Source organism: Rhinolophus sinicus, chromosome 17 (assembly GCF_057876585.1).
Source record: "Rhinolophus sinicus isolate RSI-liver-muscle chromosome 17, RSI-T2T, whole genome shotgun sequence".
Classification (NCBI taxonomy): domain Eukaryota; kingdom Metazoa; phylum Chordata; class Mammalia; order Chiroptera; family Rhinolophidae; genus Rhinolophus; species Rhinolophus sinicus.
Window position 1 is genome coordinate 148,942,528 of NC_142517.1, and position 24,081 is coordinate 148,966,608.

The following is a 24,081-nucleotide window of genomic DNA, read 5'->3' on the forward strand; positions in this document are numbered from 1 at the left end:
CAGGTTTAGCACAGGCAGTGAAGAACCTTGGATTGCTTTGTAGCTCCTACTAGGTAGTTCCCAGCTGGTCACAGGCATTAAGTGACCTGGGCTTACACCAGTGACCCTCCCAAGATTCCCCAGAACCAACATAAGTGGAGATTGGTTTCCAAACACAGCAGAGCACTGCCCAATTAGCCTCACAAGCAGCTAAGCCAAAGTGAGGTTTCAACAGGCACTTGAGCCCACTGGGGCAAATCCCACTCAATGGGATAAGCCCACCACATAATAGGCTTTAAGCTGTGGATATGGTCAAACCCCATAACCAATCAGCCTGAGGGTCAATCCCACCCAATTACATGCCAATAGCAATCAAGACTCAACTACAACAGGAGGGCACACACAAAACCACACAAGGGACATTCTTGGAGCACCTGGAGCAGGTGACGAGGGAGACTGTGCCAGGACCCCACAAGGCACCTACTATATAATGCCACCCAGCCAAGACTGGAAGACATAGCAGATCTACCTAATACATAGAAACAAACACAGAGAAGCAGCTGAAATGAGGAGACAAAGAAATACATTTCAAATGAAAGAACAGGAGAAAACTCCAAAAGAAGAACTCAACAAAATGGAGGCAAGCAACCTACTAGATACACAGTTCAAAACAATGGTTATAAGGATGCTCAAGGAACTTAATGAGAAATTCAACAAAGAGATAGCAAGCACAGAAAAGGACATAGAAGCCATAAAAAGAAACCAGAAAGAAGAGAAGCATACAATAACTAAAATGAAGAATGCTCTAGAATGAATCACCAGCAGACTAGATGAAGCAGAGGATTGAATCAGCAATTTGGAAGACAAGGTAGCCCAAAATTTATCTGAAGAAACCCAATCAGAACAACAAAAAGAATCCAAGAAAAAAAATTAGGATAATTTAAGAGACCTCTGGGACAACATAAGTGTAACAACATTCGCATCACAGGTGTACCAGAAGGAGAGGAGAGAAAGCAAGGGATTGACAACCTATTTGAAGAAATAATGACTACAAACTGTCCTAACCTGGTGAAGGAAATAGATAGACAAGTCCAGGAAGCTGACAGAGTCCCAAACAAGAGGAACCCAAACAGGCCCACAAAAAGACACATTATAATTAAAATGGCAAGGGTTAAAGACAAAGAGAGAATCCTAAAAGGAGAAAAAGAAAGGCAACTAGTAACTTATAAGGGAGCCCCCATAAAATTGTCAACTGATTTCTCAACAGAAACTTTGTAGGCCAGAAGGGATTGGCACAAAATATTCAATGTAATGAAAAGCAAGGACTTACAACCATGGGTAGTCTACCCAGCAAGACTATCATTTAAAATCAAAGGACAGATAAAGAGCTTCCCAGACAAGAAAAAGCTAAAGTAGTTCATCACCACCAAGCCAGAATGACAAGGAATATTAGAGGGACTTCTTTAAGATGGTAGAGAAAAATAGAAGATCAAAATTATGAATAATAAAATGGCAATAGCTACATCTCTATCAACAATTACTTTCAATGTAAATGGATTAAATGCTCTAATCAAAAGACATGGCGGGGCTGAATGGATAAGAAAACAAAACCCTCACATATGCTACTACCTGCAAGAGAATCACTTCAACTTGAAAGACACAGATGAAAAGGGATGGAAAAAGATATTTCATTAAAATAGAAACAAACAAATAAAAAACCTGGGGTAGCAATACTTAGGTAAAATAGACTTTAAAACAAAGGCTATAACAAGAGACAAATAGGACCTAGTTACCCCACTTCTGGGTACTTATCTAAAGAAACTCAAAATGCTACTTTGAGAGACCTGTGAGCCACATGTTCATTGCAGCATTATTTACAATTGCCAAGATATGGAGGCAGCCTGAGTGTCTATTGATAGAAGAATGGATAAAGAGGAGGTGGCACATATATACAATGGAATATTGCTCATCCATGAAGGGGAATGGGTTCTTGCTATCTGCAGTGGCCTGGATGGACCTGGAGGGTATTGTTCTGAATGGAGTGTTAGATGCAATGGGTATGTGAAATCTAAAGAACAAAGTAAACAAACAACACAGAAACAAACTCATAGATACAGAGAATATTTTGATGGTTGCCAGAAGGGAGGGGGGTTGGGGGTTATCTGTGAAAAGGGGGAAGGGCTTAAGAAGTACAAATTGGTTGTTCCAAAGTAGTCATGGGGATGTAGGGTATAGCATAAGGAATATAGTCAATAATATTGTAATAACTATGTATGGTGTCAGATGGGTACTAGATTTATCAGGGTGATAGATGGAAGGGGTTGGGGGACAGGGTGAAAAAGGTGAAGGGATTAAGAAATACAAATTGGTAGTTTCAAAATAGTCATGAGAATGTGAAGTAAAGCATAGGGAATATAGGCAATAATTTCATAACAACTATGTACAGTGCCAGGTGGGTACTAGATTGATCAAGGGGATAACTTCTTAAATTATACAAATGTCTAACCACTATGTTGTACACCAGAAGTTAACATAAAATAATATTGAATGTCAACTGTAATTGAAAATATTTTAAAGGGTGCGAAAGGTGAAGGGGAATAAGAGGTCCAGATTTCCAGGTATAAAACAAGTAAATCATGGGGATGTAATATATGTCATAGGGAATATAGTCAGTAATATTGTGACAGCATAGTATGGGGTCAGATGGTTACTGGACTTATCATGGTGATCACTTTTTTAGGTATTATATATAAATGTTGAATAACTATGGTCTACACCTAAAACTAACATAATATTGTATGTTAGCTATATTTTAATAAAAATCTTTTAAAAAATGGACAAAATGTTTCAATAGACCCTTCTTCAAATATATATATGTAGAGAACTAATATGCACATGAAAATTTGCTCAAAATCATAAGGCCTTAGGGGAATATAATTTTAAAACCACAAATAGATACCACTATATAGCCACAAGAATGACAAAAATTAAAAAGCCAAGTGTCGGTGAAGATATGGAACAACCAGTTGTTTGTGGGAATATGAAATGGTACAAGTGCCTCAGAAAATATTTTTGCAGTTCCTTAAAAGTTAAACATACCCTAGGCTTTTAAAGAGAAGGAGAGGCACTTATATTTGTACCTTATCTATATTTTAATCACTTGTGTCTTTAATAGGGCTCATTCTTTTAGTAGGAAATGATCTTGCTTTCAGTCTTCTCACTGGATCTAGAAAAATAACTCTTACATAGATTAATATAATACCTACAATTAAAGTTTAGATTTTATTCCATGTCTGATTACACTGATCGAAAGAAAGACCATGAACAGGTGGTGTTCATCCTATTTGGGCTCCCAGCCTGCAGCTTGCCTCCTACCGATCCAGTCTCCACATGGCCACCAGCTCTCTCTTCAAAAATGTGAGTGTCACACTCCAACTTTAATAAGTCAGACAGGAAAAATCGAGAACCATATGACTTCACTCATATGTGGGATGTAAAACTGAAAGCAACAAACACACAAAGAAACAAAAACTCATAGACACAGACAATAGTTTAGTGGTTACCAGATTATAAGGGGGGAGGGAGGATGGTAGAAGAGGGAGAAGGGGGGTTCAAATAAATATATGCTGATGGAAGGAGAACTGACTGGGTGGTGAACACACAATGCAATATATAGATGATGTACGCTTGACTCTTATATAATTTTACTAATCAATGTCACCCCAATAATTTTTTTCAAAAAGGTTCAAAGGCTTGTATTTCTTGAAAGATAAAATTTCTAAATCCTAACCTGAACAATGGGCCGTTCACAGTCCAGGTCCCTCCAACAATCTGTGCCTCATTGTTTGGCAATGCACTCTAAAATCTAGTGATATGAAATTGTGATTATTCATTCATGTCATTGTCATGTCTTCCTTCCTCAGTGCTTTGAGCCTGTTCTTCCCTTTGTTAGAATGCTTTTCCTAAATTCCCCCTCCCTAGACATAGGATAATTCAGTCATCACCACCAGGAGGCCTTTCCAATCATTTCAATAAATTAGTTGTGTGTTTCACTTTTCCATTTTAATATGAATATGTTTTCCTCTGCCACTGAACCAATGAGCCTCAAAGTGTGGTTCTCAGTCCACCTGTATCAGAATCATCTAATAGCCTAGTTAAAAATCTAGATTCCTGGGCCCTGTGTTCAACCTCAGAATCTCTGAGAGTAGAACATGGGAATCTATATTTTAAAAATCCATCCCCATGAAATTTTTTGATGTACAAAAAAACTGGAAACAATACACTAAGCTGTGAACTTCAGTTTCTTTGTTTTCCCAGAGCCTCGTACATGGTAATCCACATATATTACAAACCTGACATGTTTAAATTTGAACTTCTCTTTTCTCTCAGACTATCATTGTTCCCCCTACCTTTCCTGTCTGAGTTAGTGAAGCCTTTATCAGAGTCTCTCTGAGCTATTTTCTTGTTTTAGCCCTGAATTTATAATTAACCAATACCAATGGCTGTTAACTTTGTATTTGAGCTACAGGTGTTGGGCTCATTGACAACTTGTTTTTTAAGAATCTTCTCATTTTCTTCCTTCTGATAACTAGCACAGTTCTTTGTCCAAAGTAGATACTCAATTAATGTTTTACATTTAACTTTATGAAATTTTTACAAATCAAAATAAAATATTAAAAACTTAAAATTGGCCCGAGACCTATAAAGCACAAATGTTGGCTCAGCTCCAATATGCAAGTATCAATGAAAACTAAAGTCTAAGCACAGTGTATTATCTTTCAAGGGTAGAGGCCTTGCTTTCTTTAAATTCAAGCTTAATTAATTATGATTTACAGCCACTAATATGGGGAACTCTTTCCAGGAACAAATATCTAAGGGAAGGTCACAGCAGCCCTCATTTTCTGGGCCTTAAGGAGTGAGGTCATTTCTTAACCAGCTTCCAAAAATTATAAAAAAAAGGGACATACACCAATGCTTAAATGACTGCCTGATTTATATTCATTCATCTTCAGTGGAAGAACTTGTTAAAGTGAAATAAGATTTCCATTTATATTTGTATTCTACTGATGAATTTTTCTATAACTCCAGCCTTTAAATTATGATTTCAACCTTCTCTTTTTGTGTGTGGGTTTTGTTCGCAGAATAGTGTTATCCTGTTGAATACAACTTGTCTTTTTCTCAAAAAAATTTCTGAAGGAAACAAAATGACCATATTAAAATAAGAAAGAACAATGGATATTTAATATTTACTCAGATTTCCCATTCAAATTTCCCAAATGAATCACTTCCTCATCCTACTTTGTCTTTAACTGGAACCCTCAAATTTAAAACTAATTAAAATTCAGTGATGCATCTATAGATTATCATTATTCTCTGTAAAAATATATGTTTAATTATAGTTTTCCTTTATATCCTTATAATTATGGTAAGCTGTTGAGTAAATATCATAAAAGAATATAGCCATTAGTTACTTAGACTACACCCACATAATCAAGAAACTTTCAAATACCCTGAGAGAGTAACTTCCGGTGCTAAGTCACAGAAAGGAAACCAATACTTGTAAAATTCTGTTGGGGAAATGTGAAGATAGAAATAGAAACATGTTTATTGAACTCCTACTGATTAACAGTGAAGATATTTCAGAACTATATGCCATGGAAGTAGTGGCAAGGGTACAGATCCCACTCTAATTATACATAGAGCTGCCCTGCTGGACAGTTTATGATCTAGTCTGGGAGAATCTAGTGGCAAACACTCAGTAAATTCTCAACGAATGGTTGCTGTTAATATGATATTCTTACAGCAACCAAGTAGAGTAAAGGTTATGTCCTCCTGCTAATATACCCATTTTACAGAAGAAGAAACTAAAATATGTATTTTTAATTTTTACTACACAGGTAGACTCAGAATGAGAATTAGAATAACCCCTGCGAGAGCCTCCCAGGGATCAGTTCATAACTAGATATTTAGGCTGTTATCCACTCCAACTAAGTTTGTGCAGATTCTTGAGAAATTTACCAGCCAAAGCTACATTTGGGATGACAGTTAGAAGTACCTTAAATAGCCAACTCACCAATATATTTAATTTTCTGCTGGTAACATGGAAATTAATACACCTAAAATTTAAAAAGAGCGTGATTTACCTATATTAAAAGTCATCTATTGGATAATGTGTGTGATGACTTCTACTAATAGTAAAATTCTTAATTTCTTTGTTTTCTATTCTTTTCTAGCCATACTTTGTCATTGATCTGAATATTACATGTCCAGACAAGAGAGTAAAAAGAGGAGACATGCTGAGGGCCACCAGAAATTGTTACTGGGTCCCTAAGGATCCATAATGTTGAGTCTGCAGTGTTGCTTATATCCAACTTCTGTTATCCACATGGATTGTCATAGACTCACCAGGGGAAAGATGGAGAAAAGGTAGGGAGGAGACCTTTAGAGGAGCTCTTTCATATGTGACATATCCATGGTCATCTGTATTAATGGCCAAATCAGTATTTTAGACCAGGTCTAAATATCAATCCATTCTTCCTTTTGTAGGGGACTTAATGTTTCTTTCTGCCCTTATGTACTCTTCTTGTCTTATTCTGAATTCTATGTCAGCTAACACTAAAGCGTAAGCCAGAGGTAATCAGTAACTTTACCCAAGATAGATAGGCCAAGACTCTATTTTTCTTAACACTTTTCTCAAGCAAGTTATGTTTTTATTAGTAAGGACAGACCAGAGAAAGAGAGAAATAAATCACTGTTCTTAGATCAAATGAATATAGAAGACTCAGGATATTTTTCATGCAGTCTTTCAAAGCTATCAAGCATGGTAAGGAAGTAACAAGTGTTAACTATTCTAACAAGAGTTTTGTAATCCCAGCTGCCATTTGGGGTGGACCAGCAGTTGGACAAAACTTAAATATTGTATAGTAAAACATTTTCAAAGCATTCTATTTTCATATTTAAAATAATAGCATAATGCAAACCACTTACCCCTGATACTTAAAAAAAAAAAATTCTCACTTTATTTCAGAACGTGGATCCTAAATATTTGTGTTGTGCTTTGTGCTGAAGGTGTTCTATTTGGTGGAGTTTTAAGATCATTCATGGCAAAAACAATGTCATCTATTTCATGTTTGGGCCATGTAGTTAATTCATAGTGGACAATTGTTCATTGACTGAATACATAATAAAAAAGACATAGGAACATCAAGAAAAAAAAATCTCAGATATACTTCTTGCCCCAGGGCTAAAATCATGTTAATCCTCAGCCTTCTGTTTGATTTTTGTGAGAAGCTGGTATATGGCCTCCTACTTGCACCCCACACTCCTTTCACCACAAAGTATCAGCCACAATATTAGTGACAGTGACTATCATGCATTCAATATAACAAAAACTTTGAATTGTGCTGTCCAATCTTCACATCAATCTGCAAGGCAGAAATTATTTGTTTTTTTTTATTGCTGAGTAAACACATAAAACTAACTAACTTGCAAAGTTATACAGCTAGAGAAGCAGTACTGTGTGGTATTTAAGCACATGGACTGTAACCTCGTACAGTCATTTATTCGAGATCCAACTCTTCTAATCACTAATTCATGTTGCTTCACCTCTCTAGGCTTTTGTTTCCTTGTTTTCAAAGTGATAGTTATAACTGTATCTTCCTCATTGGGTTGTTGTGAAGATTGAATGACATACTCAATGGAAAGAGCTTAGCAAAGTGTTTGGGACATATTGGGTGCACACACACACATGCAAACTAACACCAAAGCCTGTGTTTCCAATCATTCTGGTCGTCAGAAACTTATGCTTCCCATTAGGTACTATACTCCCTCTTCACTTCTATGCTTTGGCCAATATATCTGCCTTTCACCATCCAACTAATATTTCTTGGACCACAATGTGAGCAGAGAAAATTATGTTCTTATTCATCCCTCAAGTCTAAGAATAGCTTCTTCAAAATTCATCCCTGCATCCCAAAACAAAGCTACATTCCCATAGAATCCAGGATATTATTCTCTCATGTCACTTATCGTGCACTAAATATGTGCCTACCTGTCTGTGTCCATGAATAGACTGTGAGATTTCAAAAACAAGAACTATATCCCTTTACTCAATATCCCTTAACACCCAACACAGGGCCTGAGCCAGGGAACACACTCAACATATATTGAAAAGATGGGTGAATCGAGGCAGCGATGCATGACAGAAGGGGCTGAGCTATCAATACCGCCATCCATGTGGATATTCCAAACCAAAGTGAGCAGGCAGTCGATAAATAGGAGAATCAGGGATTCAAGAAACAAGTTACCATAGCTGCATTTATCAGGGTTCCTTCTCTTGGGGTAAAATACAAACTTAAAGGCCAGATGCTGCAGAAGGCAATGCATAAGTATAAGGAATTCAGAATCTTTCCTTTCCCTTTCCCCTGCCTTTGGGAACCTAGGTTTATCTCAAAGCAGGAATGCCATAACCCTCCTAACACAGAGTGGCATCACTGTCTGCAGAGCACTCAGAGCCCCTTAGAAAACAGTGTTCTGGGGCAGTACTTCTCAAATTTTATGGACAATGTTTATCTTAGGTGATGTTGAAATGCAGATTCTGATTCACTTGTCCTGGGAATATGTAGTTTTCATTAAGTTTTACTCTGTCTGGAAGGGAATTTCACAAAAATTATGGGGCCGTGTTCAAAAACCAAAAATAACAATAATAATAATAGTCGGGTATTTCACTCTAGCCCAGTGTTTTTCAACTTTGGCTGTACATCAGAAAGACTTGGGAAGCTTCTTCCAAACACAATACCAAACCAACTGCCATTTCTGCCCTCTTCCCCCATCCATTAATCAGAAAGTGGGGAGACTTCTGAGTGAGTCTAAGGTAAAGCCACACACACTCAGGTCCCAGTCCTGGTGCCATCGGCAAACTGTGACAGTGTATGATGACACAAGTACTGAGAATAAGTGCTTAGAAACCTTTATATCAATATGATAAGTTAAATTTGCATCTATTAAATGAAATAATAAAAATAAACTAGTTTAGAAAACAGTTGATATACAAAAGAAAACATTTTAATACCCCCTCAAAGAAGACTTCTGAATAATTACACCTCCACCTCTGGTATTGAGGTTATGCTAAACCTTCTTTAAGCTGCTACCTCTTCAAGCTGAAACGTTAAGGTTGCTGATTAATTGCACAGGCAGATCCTTCAGAGACCTGGTACAACAGGGTTAATGAGCACGAATGGGGTAGGTGGGGTTACAAACCAGGAACACATGCTCTCCAAATGAGATAGCTTTCTTTCCCTTTAATTGCCCTGAAAACACACTCACTCTCACATAACATGGAAGGTGAGAGTTGAATGAAGTTTTCTGGGTAATGGCTTGAAATGTTTTCCTTATGAGAAGTGGTGTTGAGTTACAGCGTGCAGACTGAGAACTGGGAGGAGAGAAGCAGCAGTTCCAGCCCGGCCCCCACCTTTTCTTGGGCTGGTAGGAAGGTGGACACAGGCTCCCGGAGACAAGACAAGTGATATGTTTAACTGTCTGGTGGCTGGAATCGACTGCTCCCAGAGTGACCTAAGGACAGTGTTTAGCAGGGTTTAGCCAGGGGCCAGCGAGCAGGCACAGATGCTCTGCTATGAAATGCCACGCAGGCAGAGACTGACAAGCTGTAGGAACTGAGCTTTCCCCTTGGACTGCTGTTTCCTGCTGTGTTCAGGGGAGGGGGCCGCTTTCTGGCAATTCTGCTGCTGCTGCTGCTGCTGCTGCTGCTACTACTACTACTTCAGCCCCCTCTCCACTCAAGGTAAGCAGACTCAAAGGGAGGGCAGGCTGCAAGGGAAGCCTTTGTACCATGAACAAGATCCGAAAGTTTTTCCGAGGAAGTGGGCGAGTCCTGGCATTTATATTTGTAGCTTCTGTCATCTGGCTGCTCTTTGACATGGCAGCTCTCCGCCTTTCATTCAGTGAGATCAACACTAGGGTCTTCAAGGAAGACATTGTCAGAAGGGAGCGAACAGGGTTCAGAGTTCAGCCAGACCAAATGAAGATCGTTTACAGCAACATAAAAGAAATGAAGCCCCCACTGAGGGGACATGGGAAGGGCGTATGGGGCAAGGAGAACTTTAGAAAGACTGGGGAGAGTATGCTCAAGGATGAAGATGATTTGGACCAAACCCAGAGGGAAAGAAAAATGCAGAATGCCCTGGGAAGTGTTAAGGTTGCACCTTTGTGGCGTCCTGTACATATGCAGACTTTCTCAGTGACTTTTACCAAGCAGATGACAGAGGAGCGAGACTTCAAACCTGAAGCTTATTCTCGCTCTGTGATACCAAAGCAAAAAATAACTCAGGGGACTCAGAAAACCCCATTCATAGCAGAAAGAGGAACTCCATTGCCCAAAATATCTGTACACACAGGGCCTGTTGGTATAAACCAGGAGGCCCAGAAGAGTCATAGTCACAGCAGTGACACATCAAAACGAGCAGCTGAAAGGAACCTGAATGTGACCATCAGGCTTAATACTAACAGATCAAAGCAGCAATCACAGGCAGTAGCAAATGGGAGGATTCACCCTGCCAGCCTGCCAGTGCCAAAACCTAGGGAAGCCATCGCCTTAAATAAAACTGAGAATCAGAGCAAAGAACTAAATGCATATAAACACAAAGCCAGTAAAAGCCTTCCCTTTTCCAAGTTCATTGCCAATTTAAATGGCTTAAAGAAGCAATCTATTAATGAGACACAGTTGGGAAGCTTGCCAAAGGATGGTGGAGCCAAAGTGGCCAGTGGGAAGAAACTCAATTTCTCTGAAAGCCATGTTGTGATTATAACCAAGGAGGAGGAGCTAAAGAGAGACACCAAAGAGGTCCCCAATCCTAAAAGCAAAAGTATATTTCCTATAATATTGGGTGAAAGCCAAGGGAAATACATTTCCAGGAATAGAAGCGGGGCATCTTTCTCTTCACTTGTTCTACAGAGAGCAATAGTGTCTCAAGCTAATCAAGTCTTAGCTGAGGGGCTAGAACCAGCAAGAGGCAACTTAACTGGCAAGGCCCAGGCTGAAGAACTCAACCAAAGTCATACAAAAGCCCTTTTACCTGAAGACCCCAAAATGCACCAGGTGTTAAGCATTGATATGACAGTTTCTCCAAGGGACCCCAAAGCTCCAGGTCAGTTTGGACGTCCTGTAGTCGTTCCCCATGGAAAGGAGAAGGAGGCAGAAAGAAGATGGAAAGAAGGAAACTTCAACGTCTACCTCAGTGATTTGATCCCAGTGGACAGAGCCATTGAAGACACAAGACCAGCTGGGTAAGATCCATTTCTCTGTCTTTTCTCAACCCCAAGTATTCTGGTTCTGAGATAGAGACATATTTCTACGTAATTTTATGATCACCTGCAGAACTAAAGCAACATTAATCATTAGACACAGTCCAAATAATCTACCACCCACATAGAGAAAAATTCCAATATCAGCATACCAACTGTGTTATCTTCCTATACTTATTTCTCTGAGACTTTGGCCCTCGCCCCTATTAGCTTGTGTTCCATTTCCTTTCCTCTATTGAAAACATAAAAATGACTAGATGGACTTGATTTCTAACAAGGTATGTATGACGATAGAGTTTAAATTGTAATTCCATTAAACAGTCACAGTGAAGTGAATTCCCAGTTTTGGAACTTTTCATTGTTAGCAAGTTTATCAGGGATATATTTGGGAATGGAGCACAGAGGAAAAACCTTCTAGGCTTCCCTAGCATCATATCTTAACTAGCAAAATTCTTCCTAATTGTGAGTAATTTAATTCCTTGAAGCACTGATTCATGAAAGCTCATTGGGCAGCTTTAGGAATTAAATTTCTACAACTACATCACCAGAAGGTCGATCAAATCACAATTATGTGATCTGGTTCAAATACAGGTGAGTTTCCAGCTCTTTTTAGCCCACTCATAAGTGAGGGTGCTGTGTAGCCGTGTGCTCACTATCCTTTAGTTGATATACAGCTCCATGCATGCCTTGATATTCGGTTCCCTGAGCCAAACAATGTTTGCCTGGAAGTTGGAATTAGATAATGTCAAGAATCAGCTTAGCACACGTGGTGTGTAAACAATGGCTTTGTTTGGCCTCTGTAGAAAACTCATTTTGTGATCCAGGTCATCAGTGTTACTAGAAGAAGGCAGATCTTGGTAGGCCTGTATTCATATTAGCAGGTGGAGCCTCTCCACTGCAATGTCACCTATAAGGAGCCCATTTCAGTTCTCTCAGCCATTGGTCAATGCCTCAGCCTTGCTCTAATTGCCTGCTTAGACCGAGCACTGTGCCAGCTGTGTTCCTCACCCTGGGGAAACTCACCAATCTTGAGGAGAACACACATGTACCCAAAATCAAGATAAAGAAATTGAGGCCCTGGAAAATTAAATTATCCATGGTCATAGAGCCAGTAATCGTAGAGAAATAAGTAAAATCCATGCTCAGAAATATGCTGTGCATTTAGCTCCCATCTCTTGCTGATTACTGCCCTCCCACCCTCCGCCATGGATCCTGAAAATTATATTGGACCAGCTCTGATATGAAATTCTGTGCATTACCTATCACATATACATGATATATATATATATATATATATATATATATATATATATATATATATATATATATATATATATCACCTCTGAACACAAAATTCGAGGGAATGAAGTAGTAGTTAAAGCAGCTTCATTTTAACATTCCTCTTGTAGCCTCAGCGGACGGCTGTGGAGCCTGGGGAAGAATCAAACACTGCACAGGAGCGTGAGCTACAGTTCCAAACCAGAGAAAGGGCAATTGTGTGAGGGCCAAAAGCAAGTAATAATGATGTTATTATGCATGTGATTTATTGAAGGCTTGATGACTCCCAGAACTTGTTCGTTTCTGAATTTTGGTCTGTGGACGTTACGGGTTGCAGCCTAGGAAAGTTGCTTTTATAGTCCTGCTCTGTTTTATGAAGGACACTGTCCCAACTATAGGAGAAACTGACACGTGTGCTCGAGAGGATGAGTCAGATAGCATACGGCCAGGCCTCCTCCCTCTTATCACATAATCCACCTTGGCTAAACATAGTCGCTGTCTCGGCAAGCTGCCGACCTGATGCTCTACTCCACCAAGAGGATGCAGGTGACAAGCCACCAGGGATCCTATGTGTGGGACCCCTGAAGTATTTACAGCACTTTTGTGCCATTTTTCCTTGAAAATTTCCTTTGTGCCTCTTTCCTTGAAAGAGGATAAATATTTTTTTTATTTCACTCACTCTGACTACAAATATGTACAAACTATGTATTCATACAGATACAAGTTGGAAGGGACTACAAATGAGAAACATTTGATTCATCAGGTTGGCAGGATTTGGGGTGAAGTTTTCTTACTTTGATTTTATTCATGTTCTTCCTTGCTCAAAAAGTATATGAGATGGCTTATAAGAATACACATACATTAAGATGTTCTAAGATAATAAAATTTGAAAGTAACAGAGGAAAAATGTTCTAGAATATAATAAGAAAGTGGGGGAGAGAGAGAGAGAGAGAGAGAGAGAGAGAGAGAGAGAGAGAGAGAGAACAGAGGAGGACGGGCCTTAAAATTAGCTACAGTTGCAGCTCACTGAAATCTTTACATTTTAAGAGTTCTGGGTAATATCTCCATTTTTATATTTTTTTCCCGATTCCATCACTATAAATTAACACAGTTCCTGGCACATCTTAACTGCATATTGAATATGGCTTGAAACTCCCACCCACACAAAAAAGAATTTAAAAAATCATAGATTTTCTAGTGTGTTCATTTAAATTCAATTCCCCTCAATAAAGATAACTAGTTACTAATTAATATTTTCTTAAGGATGATTTAACTGATATGCTAGGTTGGCCTTGAGCAGGAGAGGAGACGAGCAGGACAAGCTCACCTGCTCAAGTTCCAAAATGAGACTCTCTTCCAAACCTGCTCTTCCCTCGTTTTTTCCTGAGTCCCAAAGAACCATCTCTAAGATGCTCAGATACAATTATGGCCTTTTCCAAAAAGCATAAGAATTGAACTCCTTTCTGTTATCAGAATTTTTCTCACTGTCCGATTTAGTGCCACCCATGTTTCTGTCCCTTGAAGTGTAGCTATAGCTTTCTGCGTGTGACATCCTCTCAGATGTGGGCCCTCATCCGGAGGAAAGTTAGTCTTCTTACCTTTTTCTACATATTATGCCCATTACTATCCACTGATGTTTTGATTAACTGGTCCCTTCCCATAGCCTCCCTCTATCCTTACCTTCCATGGTCCACACCATATCCCCCCCATACATCTTAATCTAATTCTGCTCAACACCGAGCTGTAGCTTACCTCCCACTGGACCATGATTTGACTGTGACCTCTAAATTCCAATGACCCTTAATGCTCTTGTGGTTACTAACACACTCCTTGTTTTGTGCTCTCCACTAACTAGAGCCTTGAGAATCTATTTTGCCTGCTCTGTGAAATTATAAGCTTCTGAAGAAAACTGTCTTTTACTTCAGTTTGTACTCCCTTAGCACTGAGCAGTGTTGTGCACTCAAAAGATACAAGTTTACACAATATTGTTTTAAAAGATGTTTTCTAAAATGATTTTTTAAAAATTGATACTATTTTTAAAATTAAATGAGAAGTAACTATTCAAATGAAGCTTGTAATGAGTCCTTTTATGAATTAATAATGACTCCCTAATTTTTCATTTTGACTATATGAAATACGTTAGTATCAAGTTAAAGGTAAATATATCCTGCTCTAACATTATTGATGCATTCATTAATCCACATTTATTATTTAGTGGATGTTTTTGGTATTGTTTTGATTTTAATTTTAATGTTTTGAGTGTCACGGGAGAAAATATCCTTATTTTACTTATAAGAATGTCAGAAAGTAAAATACAATTTCATTTTTGCCTAGAGTTTTTGCCTATCAAGTATGTTTACAATCAAATGCTGTTTTGACAGCCATTTTGAAGTTTCATATTTAATCATTTCTTTATGAAAAGCTAATCCTTATAGTTCTTGCTGTTAATTATTAAAGTGTATTTTAGTCAACGATAGTAAATATACACACAGGTGTTGTTAAACATGGTCCTGTGTACTGAAAATGCAGGACAATTCTATTAAAAAAGTCTGTCTTTTGCCTGCAACTATAGTTAAGATGAAACTCCAAAAATGAATTTATTTTAAGAGTGCACTTCCTGAATCTGTATTTAGAGAAAAATGACTCAAAAAAAAAAAAATTGCTGCCAGTATTTCATTTTTAAAGTACAATAAGATTTGCAGCATGCTCTTTTACTAGTGCGGTGTTGTCCTGACTTTACTTGATTGTTTAACGCTTGCTTTTCCTACAGAATTCTGGCAAGCCCCTCAATAAAATGATTAAAAATTGTTCTTTATTCTCAGCTCAGAGCTGGGACTGTTGTCAACCAATAATTTGATTCCTTCCTACACAGCTAAAGAGTTTTCTTTTGGCAAGTATAAAAAGCAAAAGATAGCACCATGCATTTGCCACAAATGAGTCTAAATTACTGTGGGGGAAGAAAACCCTTTCTGGAACCATCTCTCCCCTCCCTTCCCATCCCTTGTGAGGTCAAAAACTATAACCAATGACTTACTGGAGTAGGAGGAGCAGTTAGGAGAGAGAAAATACACTGGCCACACATCCTTCCAAACTTCAGGCCTCTGAAGGTTTATCAGGTTGGGAGAAAAGTAATTTTAAAGTTAAATGAAGTTCAAATTCTTTTATTTTTACATGGGATGAATATTTTAATTGATGAGATGAAACTGCTTGTGTGACTAGTAGTGACTGGAGAACATTATCTAAAATTGACTGGCAAAGCTATGACTTCCCTGAAAAACCAAACAGGGGCAGGGGACAAAACAAATCTCACAAGATGGATTTAAATGGGTTATTTACACTTTTACCCCTATCGATGAACACAATGCCATGGTACTTTTGAAGTGTGCATGGTGTGTGTGTGTGTGTGTGTGTCTGTGTGTGTGTGTGTGTACATAGGTACCTATACACATTTGTGTGCAGTTGTGTCTGCTGTGTTAAGCACAGTGCACTAGTTCACTGAAAAGTCATATAGGAGAGCAGGAAATAAACAGCAGAATTTGTTAACATGTGCAGGCCAGAACATAACATAATAAAGGTTAAAATAAATATGGCCAAAAGAAGATTACAGAGCCTTTTGATACTTTTGTCTATTACACTTTCCCCATGACTAGGGGAATAATAAGGAGGAAGATGACCAAAGGAGAGGAATGTAAAACACTAATTCAAAGAGAAGACGGTTAAACAGTGCCTAACTGATGTAAAATGGAGAAATGTTCAAGAAAATCAGTGACTTTTTCTCCTAAATACTGCCAAAGACCTAGAAACATTTCTGGGAGAGAGTAATTAGTAAATGCAGGAATTCAAACCTGTTTTCACTTCTTTTTTACACATCTAATCAAGGACCCAATTTAACCATCAGCCATATTTTATCAGCTTCTTGCCATAATATTGCCATGGGTACTCTTGTCCCAGAAAAAAACGTTTCCTGTTAGGTTATTCTGTCTAACCCATTCAGAGCAGAGCCTCTCAAGAGGGAAACAGTTTTTACTCGTGGGTCAGAAAAGTCGGGGAAAATAGCAATGTTTAGAAGCTCTGTTTTGTTTGCTTTCAAAATGAAAGGAGCTTGGTTGAGTTCCCTCTATGTTTATTAAAAAACAAATAAAAAAAGTCTGTATTATTCCAAATTAAATTATCTTCTAAATTGGCACTGCTTCTAAAATGTTGGGATATAGACATGTGTAAGAAGGAGCAATCCTGAAAAACTTAGCATTTGTAAGGGCCTTTATGACTTGTCTTCTTGTTTGATCCTTAAAACCATTCCTCAGGGCAGGGAATATCATTGTTTCAGCTTTATCGGGACAGAAACTGAGACTTAAAGAGGAAGCTGAGGTTTCAGATTGTAGCAGATAATTCAGAAGCTGGCAGGCCATTTCATTCCCGAGCTATTTGCTCATTAACTATCATGAGCTGGGCACACCATGCCAGGCAGCTGGGACCTTTCATCCTTCACTTATGTCATCTCGTTTGATCCTGACAATAGTCATGTCAGATTGATAAAAAGTTACCTCTCCTTATAAACAGGTGAGGAAAAAAACCCAGGGAAAGTTAACTTGCCCAAGGGCCCCCGATGGCAAGGTTGGGACCCAACCCTTAGTCTTCTGATTCTTCCTCACTCAGTAACAATTCTGTTACATCAGCTGGTTCTTTCCTAGACCCCAGTCACTCTTCTCTCACTGTGACCACCATCACCACCACCTCTCCTGGGTTTGCCAAGACTCTATGAATAAGGGAAATCTCTCCCTTGCTGAGCCTCAAACCAACAAAAGTGCTTATTTATGTTCCAGGTAGCAGTGTGTGTGTGTGTGTGTGTGTGTGTGTGTGTGTGTGTGTGTGTGTGTGTGTGTGTTTCTATGTGTTTCTGTGTTTTGATTCTTGCCAATCCTCACAGCAACACTATGAAAGACGTACTACCTCTCATATGATTTACAGATGAGGAATGAAAGACAAATGATATATCTGCTGTCCAACAAGCCCAAAGCAGATTTGGGATTCGAAAGAAAATTTCCTGACATCTAAGTCCAGCGTTGTTGTTTTGTTTTTTTTGGTTTTTTTTTGTAGGACTCAGCTCCTCCTCCTTTTGTTTCTTTATAATCATATGACTTTAGCAGAAATTAAAGCATCTTTCTTTCTTATACGTGGGTCAGAGGTATATGAGGGGAAATACTTTTGCATGTTAGGTATCTCATCAGAGAGAAAATTTATAGGAAATCCTTTTCTATACAGCACTAAACAAAGATGATTCTTTAAAACTGCCCAACAATGACAGCTCAGTAATGCGCAAATATCTCTGGGCTCCTACTATGCAACCTAACACCTAAGCATTGTTCCTGCTTTCAAAGAGTAGAGCAAACATTATACAGAGTCACAGGGTACTTACCGTATTTCCCCGAAAATCAGGCCTAACCGAAAAATAAGCCCTAGCATGATTTTTCAGGATGACATCCCCTGAACATAAGCCCTAATATGTCTTTTGGAGCAAATCTTAATATAAGACCCGGTCTTATTTTGGGGGAAACACGGTACTACTGGAGTAAGCAAGAGAAAGGCCAAACCTGGCCTGACAGAGGGCAGAAGTGTTTGAGTTGTGACCTGAAGGGTAGGCAGTTAGAGAAGTGGGGAAAGAGAATACAAAAAATAATCCATTGAGAAACTGAGAGAAATCCGACATGGGGTGGGGGAGAACAGTGGGGGTAGAAATGAAACCATAGTTGTAAATAGAGTTCCCATTACTCAGGTTCTTCTAAGGGCCAGTGGACAAATGTCGAAAGACTTAAAAACACAGAGAGAACGATTTAATTTACCTTTTCTCAAGGGTCGCATGACCCTGAAGGAAGTAAAGCCCTTATGGATGAATGAGGCTAAAGCTGAATAGAGAATCACAGATCATTAATAGTAGACTGGAGCTTCAAAAGCAATCTAATCCAGTCCCTTCTGTAACAGAGAAGTCCAAGGAGGGAAGTGACTTGCCCAAGGTCTTACAGTTCAGGAGAGACAGAACTCTACCCCCAAGGTGCCCTAACGTCCACCTAGACCTATTTCTGCCACATCACGCCACCTCTTGCTCTCCACCCTCCCATTCCAATTTCACTCTGACAGCTGCCTGCTCAAAACAGACTATTGTTAAAGGGGTGAATTTTGGTTTCTAGTTGTAAGCCTGAGTCCAGTGGCTTTGATGGCTATACAGTTACCTCAGGAAGCACAGCTTCAGCTGGCTAAGGCATTTTCAAGCAGAGGTGGTGAGTGTGACTGAAATCTCTTAAATTAGTAGTCAGGCAATTCTATCTTAGAAATAACAAAACATAAAAGTAAAATTTTAGTATAACTATACCTTCTTATCAGTGAGAGGAAAAGAAGCCCCAGTAATTCTAAGGTCTTAAAGAAAATCATAAAATTCCAGACAGAGCTCTTCAGCCAGATGCTCAATTCTCCTTCTGATCCTCCTGAAGATACCAGAGCCTGGGGAGTGAAGGCCCCTAAAGGCTTAAAAGGAGGAGTAGTTGAATTGCAAATAGAAGTGGAGAAAATATTCTCCTTGACCTTCTGTTCAAACCTGAGAAGAGTGAGACTTGACCTACATAGTACATTTTGACTGTCTTGGAATAAAATGAAAAATTCATAGAAGTGGGAGAATGTTATCATTCCCTCAATCTTCTGATTTGAAACCTTCTTTATTTGATAGCCTACATTCAAATCAAGTTAGTGGCTGAGCATTCAGCACACACAAGCCAAGAAGGTGAAACACATCACTTTCTGAGTCTCTTGATAAATGATGAGCCACTGATAGATTTGGACTAAAGAACTGCCTAGGAAAAGGGCAGTGCACCCAGTCAAAATGTATTTATTTGCATTGTGGATAATCATAGGTCCTCACATGAGTTTTTTCCCCCTATGGAGCTTACAATGTGTTTTTATAACCATTATCTCATCAAACCTTCACAGATGTTTTGTGAAGAAGGCACTGAAATCCTCATCCTAAAAGTGAGGGAATTAGGGTTCTGGCAAGTTACGTGATTTCCCATGGTCATGCAGCCAAATCAAAGTCAGAAAGGACTAAAAACTCAGTCCCTCATCATCTTTCTCAAGTCCAGAGTCTTTCTGTCCCACCACAGTAGTGTATCAACTGTGTGCAGGACAGTGAAACCCCCATATTAAGGTCCCCATTTGTTTCTGTAGTTGGGCTGGCTACAGTAATCTAAGTCTAGACTTCCCCCAAACAAAATAGATTGGGTTAATTTTTAAGGATTGTTTGGGGCATATAGACTCTAAATACCTAATTTTTGTAAGGAATGGGCATATGGAATAAACATATGATTTATTATTCTCTAAAAAAGATTACCAACCCAGCAATATCTTGCATTTAAGTTAGTCTTTAAGCTGTGACTCCTCCAGTGTAGCAGAAAGCAAGGTTTCCAAGGGAAAAGTGAAATAAGGGAAGTTTACTTCAGTTGGGTCAGGGTAGGATAACTTGGAATAGTTTTTACAACCTGTGAAAACTAGATGACTGTCAATATGTAAAAATGGTGCAAGAGCTAATAATTCTGAAAGCCTTTCTGATCTGACCCACTGTGCCTTTGAACAGCACAGCATGCTGTTTTTCTAGACATCTGGAAACATCTCTAACCTGTTTGGTAGTGCAGGAAATAGGGAACTATAAATGTGAGAGTGGCCTGACATCTCGGCCAGCCAAGCCAAGGCACATGGAAACTTCATACTTGAGACCTCTCACATTTCCTTGACTGCTGCTCCTCTTTCCTGACACCAGTGTGATGTACGTTATTTTCCACAGGGTCTTCTTCAATGTGATTCCTTAAGTACGTCTCCAATATGTTTGTCAATAATTAGCAGAAGTACTACTTATGTCCTGGGATGTTAGAATCTAATGGAATCCTTCATAATTTATCCACATGGATTTCTAATGGTGAAATTAAGTCACCATAACAGGCTGGGGGGAATGGAGGATCACATAGTTGGTGAGTGAAGGTACCTTTCCCAAATCTCTCACATTTCTGGGTGCTTTTGTTACCTCCAATTTCAGGCTGGATAACATTATGACACTTCTTGAATTTCCTTCTAAAAGAGACCCAAAACCTACTGAGTTATAATCATCAGTATTAGCCAGCTTGGTTAACTCTTCTCAATGTATATTCATTTGAAACTAGATATTTCTAAAATCAACCAAATTTCAACCATAAAACAATTTTCAGGATTTCACAGCTAGGCTTGTTGGTTCAGATGGCTCATGCAGAATTTGTGCAGCTGACCCTTCCTTTTTAGAACTGATTTATTTTTTCAGTACCAAATGTTGTAAGGAATATTTATGTGTGAAATGTGCATTTCCCATTCATTTACATTCTAAAGTTAGAGAAGAGAAAGTCATAGGAAGTTAGCATCTTCCATTTCACTCAGGCTATTAACCTCCTCTTAGCTTTACTTCCCCTTTCCCAATCTAAATCCATGATTAAACATTTAACCATTTTACACCAGTACCCTCAAATTCCTCTACCACTTTTCTTTCTATGTCATTTGCTATGATGACCCCTAGACTTGGAATAATACAACAATCTACTCTATCTCTTCCTACACCCAAGATGCCAAACTGGTCTAGCAAATCACACTTGTATTCTGACTAAAATTTTGGGATCTTCAAATTCAAGAAAGTGCTTAAAAATGTTTTTATGTGTAGTTAGCTAGTACTGTCTCCCATTGCTCATACTGTCTGTCCCAGATATTCTCCATTCTCGTCAAGCCCCTACCCTATTATATTAGCAAATAACCTTTCCTCCAGTATGAGCTACAAATTCTTTCAACTTCTCATCCCAGACACATAAATGTATTTGTACACATTACCACTTTTTTCTTCCTTTCTCAAAGGAAACAATCTCTTTTTCCACCATTTAAGCTTTTGATTTAAGCTCCATTCCATCTCCATTCATTCATCCACTGAATACATTTTTATTAAATATTTGTTATGTGCATGTATGCTAGAAGCTGTGGCACTGTAGTAAGGCAAATTTGCTCTGCCCTTGGGAAATTATGGATGCAGAACATAAGGAAATAAAATCAATAAATAATTGCTATGGCAGAAATACAGGTGACTATAAAAAAGAGGAAGAAATTCTAAATTTCAATAGCTAAATTTTGACTGAGTAGTCAGAGAAGGTTTCTCTTTGGAGGCACTATTGAAACTAAGACCTAAATGAACAGAAGAAGCCAACAATGAAAGTCTGGGGATGGGGGTGGAAGTAGTTTTAGAAGTTAAAGAAACAACAAAACTGGAAGGAGTTTAACATCTTTTAAGAAACTGAAACAAGGCCAATGTGGCTAGATGAAGTATGGGAGGGGATAGTGGGATGGCCCACAAGAAGTTGGGAGATGGCCAGGGGCGATGTCACACTGGGTCCTTTAGGCTATGGTAAATTTTTGGATTTCTTTTCTTTTCTTTTTTTTCCTACTTTATCCCACAGGAATCACTGAAGGATTTTAAACAAGAGAGTGTGTGTATGCGGTGAAGAGTGGGAATAAAGAGTCTAGTCAACACATTTCAACAATAATCCTGGAGAAAGATGAGGAAAGCTCCTAAACCAGGGGTGGCAATGGTGGAGGTGAAAAGTTGGAGTTGAGATATATTTTGGCAATACAGTGGGCAGAAGTTAATGAGAGATCAGTTTTATGACAGTCAGGAAGAGGGTGAATCTAGGAAAACATTTATATTTCTACAGCAAGGTAGGTGATGATGCCATTAATTAAGAGGGAAAATGCAAAGGAACTGGTTAGGTAGGTAAAGTGAAATCAAGATTTCCATTTCACACTGTCATGTGTAAGATGCTGTGAGGCAACCAGAGGAGATGTCAAGTATTTGGTTGGATATATGAGTCTGAAACTCAGGAGAGAAATATGACCAGAATATAAATTTGGAAGATATAATATTTAAAGCTGTGGGCATAGATGAGATCATACAGTGACAGTACATAGAAGAAACAAAAACCAGGACTCAGTTCTGAGAATCTTCTGTTTAGAGATTAAGAAGAAGAGGGAAAAGCTGAGAAGGAGACTAAAAGGGGAAAGCCTGTGAGTGATGGGTGAAAACCAGAAGAGGGCAGTGTTTCATGGGACAGAAAAATTTAAAGAGAGAGAGAGAGAGAGAGAGAGAGAGAGAGAGAGAGAGAGAGAGAAAGACTTACTCAGGGAGACAAGACCGATCAATTGAGTTAACTGCTGCCACTCTAAGGTTGATTTATGCAAGGAGAGAGCTTGCTCCACCAATAATCCTATCAAATCACTGATGCTTTCAACTTTCAACTCTACGTATAGCTTCCTGGAAACCCATAAATATGATTCTGTACCTTCCTACTGGGGAGAGGGAGTGGAAATGGGGATGACATTCCACCTAGCTATCCTCTTTTCTTTCTAGGTTTTCTCCCAAAATAGTCTACAAAATAGTCTCCACTCCACCATCACCTTTTACTCTAAATTCATTGTACTCTAGCCCCACCCATTCCCTGCTTGGGGAACTTTAATCTTATCACTTCTGGTCTTTGATGGTCACATTAGAGATGCTGAGAATTGGTCTCTCACATAAGAAATACTTTGCTTTGTAAAAAAAAAAAAAAAAATTCTGGAGTTAAAATTTTTCTAGTACCAAAATTATTTTCAATTGCTAAAATTGTTGATAAATACTATCATATTTTATTTAATGTTTAGAAATACTTCACTTCATATTCTTTCCTCTCTTTTTCTACTTACTTTTTCTTTTTCATAATTGAGTTTCAATATTAGAATTCATAATTCGATATCACTAATTAACACTTTCATGGTCTTCAATGTGTAAATTTCTAAACTTCAAAGAAGCTCCAGATATAGTTTTTTTAAAAATGTATTCCTTTACTTCAATAATTCTGTTAGTCAAAAGTAAACCAACCTTTTGTTGACAGGTAGAGAGGGCACTCACCCATTCAGAGACATAACAGATGTGTCATCTCTCTCTCTAAAAAAAGTTGACTCTTGAACAAGACAGGTTTGAATTGTGAGGACCCACTGAATATGCATTTTGTTGTTGTTGTTTTCAATAAATACATTTGGCTCTTCATATACTTGGGTTTCACATCCATAGATTCAACTAACTGAGGATTGAAAACAGTATTTTTGCATTCCTAACTGCAGATTCCCAACTACAGATAGAAAATACTGTTTTCAGACCATGATAGATGTGAAGGGCAGACTGTAGACTCAAAGTTATACACAGCTTTCCCACTGTACTGGGGTCATCCCTCTAATCTCTGAATAATGTTGGGTAAGCCACTTAACTTCTCAAGCTTCAGTTTTCTCTATTTGAAGAAGCGTATAATAATATGTATCTCAAGCATTTGTTACAAAGATTGAATTTAATCATGTACATAATAGTACTTTACCAACTATAAAGTCTTGTAAAAATGTGGTTTTACTATAGTTTTTATTCATATCTATTTC

At 38.4% G+C, this 24,081-nt stretch overlaps 1 protein-coding gene across 1 annotated transcript in view; it reads left to right on the forward strand.

The window, feature by feature from the left end:
• Positions 1-9,399: 9,399 nt before the first annotated feature.
• Positions 9,400-24,081, forward strand: part of GALNT5 (polypeptide N-acetylgalactosaminyltransferase 5) — a 42,060-nt gene continuing 27,378 nt past the window's right edge. The window contains exon 1 of the mRNA XM_019727177.3: positions 9,400-11,280. Coding sequence (XP_019582736.3) covers positions 9,827-11,280 — 1,454 coding nt within the window. The 5' untranslated portion in view covers positions 9,400-9,826. The remainder of the gene's footprint in view (positions 11,281-24,081) is intronic.